Source organism: Oncorhynchus masou, chromosome 2 (assembly GCF_036934945.1).
Source record: "Oncorhynchus masou masou isolate Uvic2021 chromosome 2, UVic_Omas_1.1, whole genome shotgun sequence".
Classification (NCBI taxonomy): domain Eukaryota; kingdom Metazoa; phylum Chordata; class Actinopteri; order Salmoniformes; family Salmonidae; genus Oncorhynchus; species Oncorhynchus masou.
Window position 1 is genome coordinate 51,513,723 of NC_088213.1, and position 15,949 is coordinate 51,529,671.

At 40.0% G+C, this 15,949-nt stretch overlaps 1 protein-coding gene across 1 annotated transcript in view; it reads left to right on the forward strand.

The window, feature by feature from the left end:
- LOC135506266 (ALK tyrosine kinase receptor-like) overlaps positions 1-15,949 on the forward strand; it is a 769,161-nt gene that overhangs the window by 480,903 nt on the left and 272,309 nt on the right. The window contains 1 exon segment of the mRNA XM_064925805.1: positions 13,085-13,289. Within this exon segment, the coding sequence (XP_064781877.1) occupies positions 13,085-13,289 (205 nt within the window).

Sequence of the window (15,949 nt, forward strand, 5' to 3'; positions counted from 1 at the left end):
CTTTCCACAGATTCTCGATTGGATTCAGGTCTGGACTTTGACTTGGCCATTCTAACACCTGGATATGTTTATTTTTGAACCATTCCATTGTAGGTTTTGCTTTATGTTTTGGATCATTGTCTTGTTGGAAGACAAATCTCTGTCCCAGTCTCAGGTCTTTTGCAGACTTCATCAGGTTTTCTTCCAGAATGGTCCTGTATTTGGCTCCATCCATCTTCCCATCAATTTTAACCATCTTCCCTGTCCCTGCTGAACAAAAGCAGGCCCAAACCATGATGCTGCCATCACCATGTTTGACAGTGGGGATGGTGTGTTGTGGTTGATGAGCTGTGTTGCTTTTACGCCAAACATAACGTTTTGCATTGTTGCCAAAAAGTTCAATTTTGGTTTCATCTGACCAGAGCACCTTCTTCCACATGTTTGGTGTGTCTCCCAGGTGGCATGTGGCAAACTTTAAACGACACTTTTTATGGATATCTTTAAGAAATGGCTTTCTTCTTGCCCTCTTCCATAAAGGTCAGATGTGTGCAATATACAACTGATTGTTTTCCTATGGACAGAGTCTCCCACCTCAGATGTAGATCTCTGCAGTTCATCCAGAGTGATCATGGGCCTCTTGGGCCTCTTGGCTGCATCTCTGATCAGTCTTCTCCTTGTATGAGCTGAAAGTTTAGAGGGACGGCCAGGTCTTGGTAGATTTGCAGTGGTCTGATACTCCTTCCATTTCAATATTATCGCTTGCACAGTGCTCCTTGGGATGTTTAAAACTTGGGAAATATTTTTGTATCCAAATCCGGCTTTAAACTTCTTCACAACAGTATCTCGGACCTGCCTGGTGTGTTCCTTGTTCTTCATTATGCTCTCTGCGCTTTTAACGGACCTCTGAGACTATCACAGTGCAGGTGCATTTATACGGAGACTTGATTACACACAGGTGGATTGTATTTATCATCATTAGTCATTTAGGTCAACATTGGATCATTCAGAGATCCTCACTGAACTTCTGGAGAGGGTTTGCTGCACTGAAAGTAAAGGGGCTGAATAATTTTGCACGCCCAATTTTTCAGTTTTTGATTTGTTAAAAAAGTTTGAAATATCCAATAAATGTCGTTCCACTTCATGATTGTGTCCCACTTGTTGTTGATTCTTCACAAAAAAATACAGTTTTATATCTTTATGTTTGAAGCCTGAAATGTGGCAAAAGGTCGCAAAGTTCAAGGGGGCCAAATACTTTCGCAAGGCACTGTATGGTTGGGGTCATTGTCCATTTGGAAGACCCATTTGCGACCAAGCTTTAACTTCCTGACTGATGTCTTGAGATGTTGCTTCAATATACCCACATCATTTCCCTCCCTCATGATGCCAACCATTTTGTGAAGTGCACTAGTCCCTCCTGCAGCAAAGCACCTCCACAACATGATGCTGCCACCCCTGTGCTTCACGGTTGGGATGGAGTTCTTCGGCTTGCAAGCCTCCCCCTTTTCCCTCCATAACATAATGATGGCTAAATTGTTCTATTTGTGTTTCATCACACCAGAAGACATTTCTTCAAAAAGTACGATCTTTGTCCCCATGTGCAGTTACAAACCGTAGTCTGGCTTTTTTTATGGCGGTTTTGGAGCTGTGGCATCTTCCTTACTGAGCAGCCTTTCAGGTTATGTCGATATAGGACTCGTTTTACTGTGGATATAGATACTTTTGGACCTGTTTCCTCCAGCATCTTCACAAGGTCCTTTGTTGTTGTTCTGGGATTGATTTGCAATTTCACACCAAAGTACGTTCACCTCTAGGAGACAGAACGTGTCTCCTTCCTGAGCAGTATGACGGCTACGTGGTCCCATGGTGTTTATACTTGTGTACTATTGTTTGTACGGATGAATGTGGTACCTTCATGCATTTGGAAATTGCCCCCAAGGATGAACCAGACTTGTGGAGGTCTACAGTTGTTTTTTCAGAGGTTGACTGATTTCTTTTGATATTCACATGATGTCAAGCAAATAGGCACTGAGATTGAAGGCATGCCTTGAAATACATCCACAGGTACATCTCCAATTGATTCAAATGATGGGGTGGCAGGGTAGCCTAGTGGTTAGAGCGTTAAACTAGTAATCAAAAGGTTGCAAGTTCAAATCCCCAAGGTACAAATCTGTCATTCTGCCCCTGAACAGGCAGTTAACCCACTGTTCCTACGCCGTCATTGAAAGTAAGAATTTGTTCTTAACTGACTTGCCTAGTAAAATCAAAAATCAAAAAAAAATTGCATATCAGAAACTTCTAAAGCCAAAACATGATTTTCTGGAATTTTCCAAGTTGATTGAAGGCACACTCAACTTAGTGTATGTAAACTTCTGACCCACTGGAATTGTAATACAGTGAATTATAAGTGAAATAAGTGTTTGAAAATGAGTTTTAATGACTCCAACCTCAGTGTATGTAAACTTCCAACTTCAACTGTATATTTTAAGGTAAGTAACCTTTTGTGACTAGGGGGCAGTATTTACATTTTTGGAAAAATAACGTTCCTGTAGTAAACGGGATATTTTGTCAGGACAAGATGCTAGAATATGCATATAATTGACAGCTTAGGATAGAAAACACTCTAAAGTTTCCAAAACTGTAAAAATATTGTTTGTGAGTACAACAGAACTGATATTGCAGGCGAAAGCTTAAGAAAATTCAAATCCGGAAGTGACTCGTCTTTTGAAAGCTCTGCGTTCCAATGCGTCCCTATTGAGCAGTGAATGGGCTATCAACCACATTACTTTTTGTCCGTATTCTCCAAGGTGTCTACAGCATTGTGACGTAGTTTTACGCATTTTTGTTGAAGAATACCAGTAAGCGGCTACATTGCACAACTGGTCACCTGATGGCTCCCAGAGTGATTCTTGCGTAAAATACAGAGGTAGCCATTATTCCAATCGGTCCTACTGAAAAACCAATTGTCCCGGTGGATATATTATCGAATAGATATTTGAAAAACACATTGAGGATTGATTATAAACAACATTTGCAATGTTTCTGTAGATATTATGGAGCTAATTTGGAATATTTTTTGGCGTTTTCGTGACTTCAATTTCGGGCAATTTCTCAGCCAAACGTGAAGAACAAACGGAGCTATTTTGCCTGCAAAAAAAATAATATTTTTGGGAAAAAAGGAACATTGTCTATCTAACTGGGAGTCTCATCCGAAGGTCATCAAAGGTAAACGATTTAATTTGATTGCTTTTCTGATTTCCGTGACCAAGTTACCTGCTGCTAGCTGGACAAAATGCTATGCTAGGCTATCGATAAACTTACACAAATGCTTGTCTAGCTTTGGCTGTAATGCATATTTTCAAAATCTGAGATGACAGGGTGATTAACAAAAGGCTAAGCTGTGTCTCAATATATTTCACTTGTGATTTTCATGAATAGGAATATTTTCTAGGAATATTTATGTCCGTTGCGTTATGCTAATTAGTGTCAGTCAATGATTACACTCCCGCACCCGGGATGGGGAGTTACTAGAGTTAAGTTATTCTGTTTTTTTACATTCATATGCTGTTTGCAAGGATGTGTCTGTATACTGTAGGTGTTTGTATTTCTGCCTGTAGTTATGCAACAAGTGTAGGAGTGTGCTGGTTGTGAACATGATGTACAGTGCCTTCACAGTCGTTGACCATCTTCACACTTTGTTGTGTTAGAGCCTGAATTTAAAATGTATTAAATTGTGATTTTTTTGTCACTGAGGCTGAACATATCTACTCTCAAATTCAAAGACAGAGTTTTGAATACAAATTTCAAATACATAAGATTAAAATTGTATTTTTAAATATGTATTGAAAATGAACAGTTTTTATTTGTATTTTCCAATTACACTGTTTTACAAGCTCATATTCTGGGGTAAGGCATTTAAACTAAGCTCATGAAGCATTGTAAATTATATTTGTTAAGAGTCAATGGCTAGTTATCTATCATTAAGTGGAATTATGTTCTTCAAAAGTGTTATAAAAAATGAAATGCTGAACTGTCTTGAGTCAATAAGTATTCAACCCCTTTGTTATGCAAAGCCTGAATACGTTTAGGAGTAAATAATAAGTTGCATGGACTCACTTTGTGTGCAATCATAGTGTATAACATGATTTTTGAATGTCTACCTCATCTCTGTATCCCAAACACATACACATAATTGTAAGGTCCCTCAGTCAAGACCAGGGAGGGTTTCCAATGCCTCGCAAAGAAGGGCACCTATTGGGTAAAAAAAGCAGGCATTGATTAACCCTTTGAGCATGGTGAAGTTGTTTATTACACTTTGGATGGTGTATCAGTAAACCCAGTCACTACAAAGATATTCTGTATGCGTCCTTCCAAAATCAGTTGCTGGAAAGCAAGGGAACCGCAAAAATCTCAGTGAGGCTGCAGGCCCAGACGGCATCCCCAGCCGCGCCCTCAGAGCATGCGCAGACCAGCTGGCTGGTGTGTTTACGGACATATTCAATCAATCCCTATCCCAGTCTGCTGTTCCCACATGCTTCAAGAGGGCCACCATTGTTCCTGTTCCCAAGAAAGCTAAGGTAACTGAGCTAAACGACTACCGCCCCGTAGCACTCACTTCCGTCATCATGAAGTGCTTTGAGAGACTAGTCAAGGACCATATCACCTCCACCCTACCTGACACCCTAGACCCACTCCAATTTGCTTACCGCCCAAATAGGTCCACAGACGATGCAATCTCAACCACACTGCACACTGCTCTAACCCATCTGGACAAGATGAATACCTATGTGAGAATGCTGTTCATCGACTACAGCTCAGCATTTAACACCATAGGTCCCTCCAAACTCGTCATCAAGCTCGAGACCCTGGGTCTCGACCCCGCCCTGTGCAACTGGGTACTGGACCTCCTGACGGGCCGCCCCCAGGTGGTGAGGGTAGGTAACAACATCTCCACCCCGCTGATCCTCAACACTGGGGCCCCACAAGGGTGCGTTCTGAGCCCTCTCCTGTACTCCCTGTTCACCCACGACTGCGTGGCCACGCACGCCTCTAACTCAATCATCAAGTTTGCGGACGACACAACAGTGGTAGGCTTTATTACCAACAACAACGAGACGGCCTACAGGGAGGAGGGCCCTCGGAGTGTGGTGTCAGGAAAATAATCTCACACTCAACGTCAACAAAACTAAGGAGATGATTGTGGACTTCAGGAAACAGCAGAGGGAACACCCCCCTATCCACATCGATGGAACAGTAGTGGAGAGGGTAGTAAGTTTTAAGTTCCTCGGGGTACACATCACAGACAAACTGAATTGGTCCACCCACACAGACAGTATCGTGAAGAAGGCACAGCAGCACCTCTTCAACCTCAGGAGGCTGAAGAAATTCGGCTTGTCACCAAAAGCATTCACAAACTTCTACAGATGCACAATCGAGAGCATCCTGTCGGGCTGTATCACCGCCTGATACGGCAACTGCTCCGCCTACAACCGTAAGGCTCTCCAGAGGGTAGTGAGGTCTGCACAACGCATCACCGGGGGCAAACTACCTACCCTCCAGGACACCTACACCACCCAATGTCACAGGAAGGCCATGAAGATCATCAAGGACAACAACCACCCGAGCCACTGCCTGTTCACCCCGCTATCGTCCAGAAGGCGAGGTCAGTACAGGTGCATCAAAGCTGGGACCGAGAGACTGAAAAACAGCTTCTATCTCAAGGCCATCAGGCTGTTAAACAGCCACCACTAACATTGAGTGGCTGCTGCCAACACACTGACTCAACTCCAGCCACTTTAATAATGGGAATTGATGGGAATTGATGTAAAATATATCACTAGTCACTTTAAACAATGCTACTTAATATAATGTTTACATACCCTACATTATTTATCTCATATGTATACGTATATACTGTACTCTATATCATCTACTGCATCTTTATGTAATACATGTATCACTAGCCACTTTAAACTATGCCACTTTGTTTACATACTCATCTTATATGTATATACTATACTCGATACCATCTACTGCATCTTGCCTATGCCGCACTGTACCATCACTCATTCATATATCTTTATGTACATATTCTTTATCCCTTTACACTTATGTGTATAAGGTAGTAGTTTTTGAATTGCTAGCTAGATTACTCGTTGGTTATTCCTGCATTGTCAGAACTAGAAGCACAAGCATTTTGCTATACTCGCATTAACATCTGCTAACCATGTGTATGTGACAAATAAAATTTGATTTGATTTGATTTCACCATGATGCCAATGGTGACTAAAAACTGTTACAGAGTTTAATGGCTGTGATAGGAGAAAACTGAGGATGGATTAACAACATTGTAGTTACTCCACACTAACCTAATTGACAGAGTGAAAAGAAGGACACGTGTACAGAATACAAACATTCCAAAACATGCGTCCTGATTGCAACAGGGCAGTAATGTAATGATGCGAAACACATTTCAAAGCAATTCACTTTTTGTCCTGAATACAAATTGTTATATTTGATACAACGCATTACTGAGTACCACTCTCCATATTTTCAAGCATAGGAGTGGCTCCATCATGCTATGGGTATGTTTGTAACCATTAAGGACTGGGGAGTATTTCAGGATAAAAAGAAATAATTTAAATGGAGCTAAACACAGGCAAAATCCTAGAGGAAAACCTGGTTCAGTCTGCTTTCCACAGGACTCTGGGAGATGAATTCACCTTTCAGCAGGACAATAACCTAAAACACAAGGCCAAATCTACACTGGAGTTGCTTACCAAGAAGACAGTGAGTGAATGTTCCTTTGTGGCCGAGTTACTGTTTTGACTTAAATGTACTTGAAAATCAATGGCAAGACCTGAAAATTGACAGAACTTGAAGAATTTTGAAAAGAATAATGGGAAAATGTTGCACAATCCACGTGTGGAAAGCTCTTATAGACCTACCCAAAAAGACTCACAACTGTAATCACTGACAAAGGTGCTTCATCAAAGTATGTATTTACTCGGGTGTGAATTATTATGTAAATTAGATATTTATGTATTTCCTTTTCAGAAAATGTGCACATATTTTTAAAAGCATGTTTTCACTTGGTCATTGTCGGGTACTGTGCGTAGATGGGTGAGATTTTTTATTTATTTAAAACATTTTGATTTCAGGCTGTGACACAACAACATGCAGAATAAGTCAAGGGGTATGAATACTTTCTGAAGTCACTGCATGTGAGCTTCTAAAGATTCAAAATGAATCTATCAGTAAATACATATTTGCAACAGATCATAAGGTTTATTTAGCTGAACTATCTTCTATTGATTGGGGTAGCAGAAGGGTACTTATACAAATTCCAGTTGACGGTTATTATCAGACTTAATTATGATTATCAAGGTTGCAACTACAAAGATAAAGGGCTTGGAGCAATCAATTCATTAAACAGGGCACCCTTTCTACTCACCTAATTTAATTTGGGCTAATTGTGGACTATTTCTTCTCATTCTCCTTGTTGTTTTTAAAGGGCCAATCTGGGATTCAACAACAACAACAAAGTCAATGTTTTAGGTAATTTGGGGTAAAGCAGTTGAACTAAGCCCATGAGGTATTATAAGTTATATTTGACAAGAATCAATGGCTAGCTATTTTTAATCAATTTAAAACGTTTAAAAAAATAATGTACCAATCCTAGATTTCCCTTTTAAATAAATATTGAATCGCGACCAGTGATGAGTCAACAACACCTTCAATATTTCATGCAAGTGCACATACTCAGTCAATTCAATAGACAGAAAGACATGTGACATTGCTTTTGTATGTTGATGTAAGATAGAGATGTGAGAGTTTCCATGGGCTATAAAGTATTCAGGTTAAGATTAGTGCATGCAGTAATAAATGTTCAATATAGCTGTTGTCTCGCTACCACACTAATGATATTATCATAAGCAGTCTTGTATCACAACATTACTACAACTTAAGCTATACAATCACAATGTACCTCCACTTCAGCTACCACTATAACTACTGCTGATGAACAGTGGTATGTATTCATAGATCCCAAGGGAAGCCAGGCTTCCCCCCAAAAAAATAGCAAAAAAAAAATCAAAATACATATGACATAATTTGTCCTTAGTTTCTCTGTGTTTCATAATTTCCCTGAATATATTTGACAGGAGAAAGCCTCCGAGCGAGAAAACAGCAACCCCTCTGTCTCTGTTACATTTGATCAATTTACAAGACGCTCTTATCCAGAGCGACTTACTGTGAGGGAAAAAAGTACAGGCCAATGATTATAATGGTGACTCTGTTCTAACCATAAACTCATACATTGTGCCTCTAGCTTGAGAGGATGGAAGTTCAATTCTTATCTAGATGTAGTAGGCTAATGTTAACTTTGCCAGGTAGCCGAGGACAACAAAAATGGCATTGGTGTTTTTCTACAAGTAGGGTGAGTCAACATGTTTTTTTCTACTTACACACACACACACACACACACACACACACACACACACACACACACACACACACACACACACACACACACACACACACACACACACACACACACACACACACACACACACACACACAGAAATCAGTCACATGGACAGCAGCATGATATTCAAACCAAATCAAACTTTATATGCCACATGCGCCGAATACAACAAGTTTAAACCTTACCGTGAAATGCTTACCTACAAGCCCAACAGTGCAGTTCAAGAAGAGTTAAGAAGATATTTAAAAATAAAGTAACGCAATAAAACAACAATAACGAGGCTATATACAGGGGGTATCGGTAGCGAGTTGCAGAAACTTTCCGGTGTTCTAAATCAATAGTTTAGTAGTCCGAAAATGTCAGAATCATTACCTTGCTACCTATGCTGTAGGTCATGAACTGTTTGTTATGTGCAATAGGCTTTGTGAACTCCATGGGACAGATGTTGCTCTCTGGTTTTGGTTTTGTGATGAAACAATGGTTTGGTTGAATGTATTATTCTTATTCTTATTGTCTCGACCTTAGGCCTATATATCACGTTGTCGAGGCATATGAACTAACAGGTTATAGAGCAAACAACGTAATTATCCTCACACATACTGTAGGGTGTAATATGGCTACTGTTCACATTAAAGCTAAATTAGAAATTGCCTCCAACAAAGTCCATTAACTGTGGCAAAATAGCCCAACTTAGAAGAGCTTGCATGGCAAATGGACTCAAAATCTGTGGACATTGAGTGTTTCCCCCCAAGCAACAGAAATGTGAGAATGTAATTTTTCCACAAATGTCTTCCTCTACATAAACCAAAAACAACAATGTCTGTTTGATGGAAGTTGTAGACTTGTTGCAGCAGGACCAGACAACAGTTGGTGCTGTGTTCAATAATGGAAAAGCTAAAATTTCGAACAAAATTGTACTTTGGTTAGGACTGGATCTGACACTAGCCCAATTACGGCATTCTGTTTCATTTCACAGACTGATAGGTGCAGTAAAACGCAGTGTAAGTCTGGCTGAGCACAGCAGAACTCAAAGTTGAATGAACAGGTGGGGAAGAAGCTGTTGTGTAAGCCCCCTTGAGTAATCGAATATACATTGCTTAAGTAAATACCCAGCTCTATCAAAGAACAAATTTCAAACATAAGCCTTCCCGTTTCTCCTGGACAAAAGTGTCTGCTCAACCATTCCTAGTGATGTCGCCGGAACTTTGGCATTAGCCGAAAAGCTTTTTTATGTTATGCAGGAATAATATTCGGGCATAGTTCATTGTCGTAAGCTATGCCAGAAGGGCAAAGATATCCACTAATGGAATTCCAGTTTTCAACTTTGTAGTTTGCTGAAAAAACTGTGACCTGCTGATAATTGTCGTGAGCAGGTATTTCATCTCCGCGAGGACGGAAACACTGAATGATACTTCCCTTTTAAGGCTTAGTCCTGAAAGCAGCTTTGTATCAAATAACAGGAGGTTGTGGAGAATGTGTGTGGGCAGGCGGCGCCCGGAAAACTTTTTGGAAACACTCCGAGCATCAGTCTCCCTCCCTCAGACAAATTGTCTGGATCCTCTGAACATTATACATCATTCAAATGGGAAGAGAGAAGCATATTGTGGGCCTCCGATTTCTCCATCGTCCCTGAAAGCTTTTGGGGGACGATGGCCACCTTCAAAAAGGGATAATAGGAATGAACAACCTTTCTACTGTACTCAGGACTATTTTATTCAAGTTGCTTGATTTTCATTGATTTGGGGCAAAATCTACGTGTAAACATGTTTGTTCTCATTGGCCTTCTGGGTATTGTCATTGAGTTTCTTGTGGTAAACTCCAGAGGCAGAGAAAAAGTGTGTGGCAGAAAATAACCTTAAAATGGATTGAAATATACAGCTGCATTATATGCACCCATACAGATGTAGGATCTTGGTTTGATCATACTGTTGCAGGAGAACCTTCCTTTCAAAGCAGGAAATGTAAAACTTGTATTGTGTTTGTGGTTTAAAAAGACTTCTGACGTTTGTGATTTCCACTTTGAAATTTCAGACTTGATTTTCAACCTTGATGTATCAACCCCAACAAAAATGTCCATGAAGTATACTCTGCATAATAATTCACATTTCCTGTTGCTGCAGGATTATTTTCCTGCTGTAGAAAACTGGCTCAAATTAAGATCTTACACCTGTACTGCACTGTAACTTGTCACACCAATGATGAAACGAGAGAAACCTCTGCACTATGTTGAGTGTAGAAATTTCAGGCCTTGTCAGTCACCGAACCATGTGACCCAAAAGAGACACTGAGCGCTCCACATCAAAGGTTTCTCATTGGTTTGAAACAGGTTTTGATTGACAGTGCATGCTAATCCCACCTATTATGACATTAGAGGATTCATGTCTTCAATGCATCACCATCCACTTCTCATATGTTTCTGTGACAAATTTTTTCACATGGCGTCGTCCGTGAGAGGTTGAAAGAGTGCACAAGTGACACACTACATTCCATTTTCTTGTTAGTGTGGTGGATTTGATACATTGTGATACCACGGAATCTGATATATTATTAACAATGTATTTTCCAAGCGAGTAGTAAATTCTCACTGGAAGTGACAAAATAATAAGACTATCAGCTAGAATCGTCGAAGGTCATAAGTTTTAGGACAGCTTTATCAGTTCTGTGAAACCAGGTTCCTGCTCCATCCTCACCTCAGTGGAAAACAAAACAAACAATAATGTAGCATTAAATCCTTGTTGGATTTCCCTGTACATATAAAAATCACTTTCCACAGGATGTTTCTGCTGTTGTTTTGCCAGTTTCCTCCTTCACCCTGACTTTCTATTACTTTTTATTACTTGAAACATAGATGTTCTTTTTTAAAGCGGAAAGTCTTTGTAGTTTTTTTCCCCGCCGCTGTTTCTGGTGAACTTCCTGATTGAAACGAGCTCAGTGAGTCTGTTGGAGAGTTGGGATATCATATCAAAGACTGTAGACACCGCTTTGATATAGCTATGCTGTAGGTCTTCTTCTTCTCATGAAAAGAAATAGCCTAAGGCTGTCCTAATATGGACACGTTAATAGCCAGATGAATGGCCCTGTGACATTGTTCTCATATTTCAACTACGTCAAACTGAACATTATCATTTCAAAGTCAAGAGATTTCATTGTGTATTTATCCTGTTGGTCTTTGCCAGAGGAAATACAAATTATATGAGAGTAGTCCTTTGTGTCTGGCGTGTGATTGCATTATATTGGTTATAAAGTGCAGCTTTTAAAATATACTATGCATCTAATTCAGTTTTTATGAATAGCTTTCTCACACGACTTGTCTCACTTTGAAGAAGCTAACCTGAAGTAACCTCTAATTCTCATGTCGAAGATAAAACCTAAAGAAGTCTATTCATGTTTTATAAGTATGTCTCAACATTTATGATTAAAGAACATTTCAAAACTAGAGCATAGGATATGTCCTGTATTCATGGTTTGATGGTGTACTTCATTTTTTAAACCTTTATTTAACTAGGAAAATCAGAAAAGAACAAATTCTTATTTACAATGACGGCCTAGGAACAGTGGGTTAACTGCCTTGTTCAGGGGCAGTGCGACAGATTTTTACCTTGTCAGCTAGGGGATTTGATCTAGCAACCTTTCAGTTTCAAATCCAATGCTCTAACCACTAGGTTATTACATTTTGTTCTACTCATTCAAGTCAATTATTATTTGTGTTAATAAGATTAATAGATTAATCCTATAGATCACTATATTTTATGGTGTTGTCTCGTTTAATTTTCTCTTTTAAATGTTGTGGTTTTGTCTATAAGGGATGTAAATTAAATGTTTTCTCAATTGAACCATAATTGTTCATGAATAGATGAAACATTGTTTTGCTGGCAAATAATAAACAATATTGTAGAGCCTGAATTAGCCTGCATTTGAACTAGACAATTAAGCAAGGTCAGAAATGAACCGGCCACATGACAGTTTGGGCAAATGCCAGATGATCTGGTCCATCTTTAGCCCAGTAGGCATATCTAAATTGTTTATTTGTTTTTTTACACAGAATTTTAATTATTTGGCCAATCATGGTCAACTTGAGCAAAGAAATGGGCCGGTGTGGGAGCCACGGGGAAATGTTTTTACTTGTGTGAGGCTCTTCTGTGTTTGAAATGGTCCCAGTCCATCCCTGAGCATGGTTGTCTTGTCCAATCCATCAAATGCAGTACCAATAACTGAGTCAATAGCCCTATGGTAGCAGTTTGTCCTCCAATATGGCAGACCATTCATTGATTGGTATGAGTATCATGTAGAGTTCATGTGGAAGATTTGTTCTATTACTAACCAATACCCTGACAGAGGCACATGTCTTTATGTTAATAATAACAATAATGATACCTCCACCCCACGTCTTACCCGTAGCCCCTTCCCCTAGCCATTTCATGTAGATGGTAGTTGTTCCATATTGGCCATATTGCACCCACCTATCCAATATTTTAAGTTCTACACAAGTGTCTAGCAAGTAGGGGCAAGGGATTCCCCTCAAATTCAAAACAAAATAAAATAAAAAATATTGTCAAATCAATGCTGAAGGATTGCAAGTATCACATGACAGAGATAACAACTTTATATCTCTATTTCGCTCAGGTCAGTTTCTGTGGGTGAACGACTCTGCATTGGCCGGTCCCTGGGTCCTGAGCCCCTGGCTGTGGGGAGGTCGGGACCCCTGCGGGCTGGACATGGCCGTGTTCCTGCACCCCCAGAAGAGCGGACGCTACACAGTGTGGCTCATCGAGAGGGACAAACATCCGCTAACCCTCCTGTCCACTGACACGCTGCCGCGCATCACAGGGTAAGCAGGCCTTCATTTTTATGTATTTTTTCAAGGAGAATGTAACTGTTATTTAGAAATATAGATTGGCAGATAGAAGAGAGGGATATTGGACAAGAAGTGCATGGCGGAACGGGGGATCGAACAGCTGCCTCCAGGAGCATATAGTGCCTTGAAGAAGTATTTGCCCCTTTATTACTTTATACTGAATGTTAGCATATCATCAACCAAAACCTAATATTAGATAAAGGGAACCTGAGTTTACAAATAACAAAAAAAAGGTATACTTATTTTATTTATTTCATTAAGCAAGTTATGCAACACCCAATTCCCCTGTGTGAAAAAGTAATTGCCCCCTTGCACTCAATAACTGGTTGTGCCACCTTTAACTGCAATGGCTGCAACCAAACACTTCCTGTAGTTGTTGATCAGTCTATCACACCGCAGTGGAGGAATTTTGGCCCACTCTTCCATGCAGAACTGCTTTAACTCAGCGAAATTTGTGGGTTTTCAAGCATGAACTGCTTGTTTCAAGTCCTGCCACAAAGTCTCAATTGGGATTAAGTCTGGACTTCGACGAGGCCATTCCAAAACTTCTAATTTGCTGCTTTTTAACTATGTTCATGTTGTCTTGATTGTGTGTTTTGGATCATTGTCTCGCTGCATGACCCAGCTGCACTTCAGCTTCAGCTCCCTGACGGATAGCCTGACATTCTCCTGTAGAGTTCTCTGATACAGAGCAGAATTCATGGTTCCTTACTATTAAGTCATCCAGGCCCTACCACCACCATGCTTGATGTTTACGCTGTGTCTTTATTCATCATTTTCATCCTGTGCCCACACACTTCTAATTCTGAAAAGTGAAAGCATACCTGTGAAGGTGGTTGCACTGGTAGTAGTTGTAGGTTTTTATACAGTACCCAAGACCAGTGAGTTAATTTGACCACTGGAAAAAGAGCTACTGTGTAAATACTGCAATGCGGGTATGATTGTATTGAGCCCTTGGCCTATGTAAACACAAACATTCATGCACACGTACAAGCAAATGTCTGATAGCTGGGGTATGCAGAATAATTCAACCGCAACATACAGACCTTACAACACAAACTAATCATAAGGAAATCACAACCCAAAAATTGCGTTGATACCCTTTACTAAAGGTGTTTCCATCTATCCTCCAATGTGTGTGTGTGTGTGTGCTTGCATGCATCTAAGACAGGGCTCTCCAACTCTGTTCCTGGAGAGCTACCCTTTTCACTTCAACCCCAGTTATAACCCCAGTTATAACTAACCTTATAACTAACCTTATCCAGAATCAGGTGCACTAGATTAGAGTTGGACTGAAAACGTACAGGACAGTAGCTCTCCAGGGACAGGGCTGGAGAGCCCTGATGTAAGAGCATGTGCATGAGATTGTGTGTGTCTGCATGTCTTCTGTGTGTATCCAGTGTATCAGGTGCCGGATCGGAAAAAACGGTGGTTTTCCTATGTGTCTGCCGACATACGTACAGTATGTCTATGTGCGTAGTTGTGTGTCTGCATGTGTCCAACCCCAAACGCACACCAGGGACTCGGTTGTTACACGTGTGATGGATTAGGTAGTCAGGCCCAGTCATCCGCCCACACACTATCAGTCCTCTGAGCCTAGCCAACTCCTTTCTCCTCTCTAGCACTCCGCTAGGGGAATGCTCAATATCACAGAGAGAGAGAGAGAGAGAGAGAGAGAGAGAGAGAGAGAGAGATACACACACAAACACAAAAACACACACAGGAGCACAGAGAAAAACACTAAATGGACTGGGGAGAAATTGTTAGGTTTGGTTGATAAATAATTAGTATGTTGCTCTGCTTTCAAGATCACAACAATGTTTTGAACCATTTTACAATCACTGAAAATTTTCCATAAAATGGCTGGAAAGGGAAGGTTACCTGCTCCAACATAGGTTAAATAATGTTCGCTGCAGGGTTTTTCTTCATTTAGTTGGATAAACGTGCATGAATATGTCCAGGTGTATATTCTGAAAGTATTAGACCCTATTTACAGGTGTGTGACAGATTTGTATTAGCATTTGCACTCAGCTTCTTGATGACATGTAGACTTTATTTGGTAGTAAAAACTTTAACACGGTAGTGACTCACAGATTCATCAATGGATAAAATTAATACATATCTAAATAAGATGACAACATAATCCCCTGAGTTCCCCTGCTGCCTAGGGGGCCTAAGAATGATGCGACACACCTCGCACCTCTCCCAAAACCAGACTCAGAAACAGACTAGAAATCTGAGTTGGTTGAAGCAAAAATAAAATGTTGGTTGGCACATCTTAAATAAAGTGTTTCTCCAACTGTTGAAGGTGCCAAGGTCCAAAGAAAGTTTGTCAAGCATTGACAGAGTAATATACATATATATATATATATATATATATATATATATATATATATATATATATATATATATATATATATATATGCTTTTTTCTGTCTCTATCCATAATATAATAACTTGTTGAAGGGCAATTATTTTAAACACATTCAACTTGTATATGTATACTGTATCTGCCGTTGTTGAGTCAGTTGCATACAGTATGTTATTACTCTCATACTAAGGGCCCATAATACTACAATTATGCCTGTTGGCTTTCAGTAAAGTATTACCAAATCAACAAAAATGCTTCATTG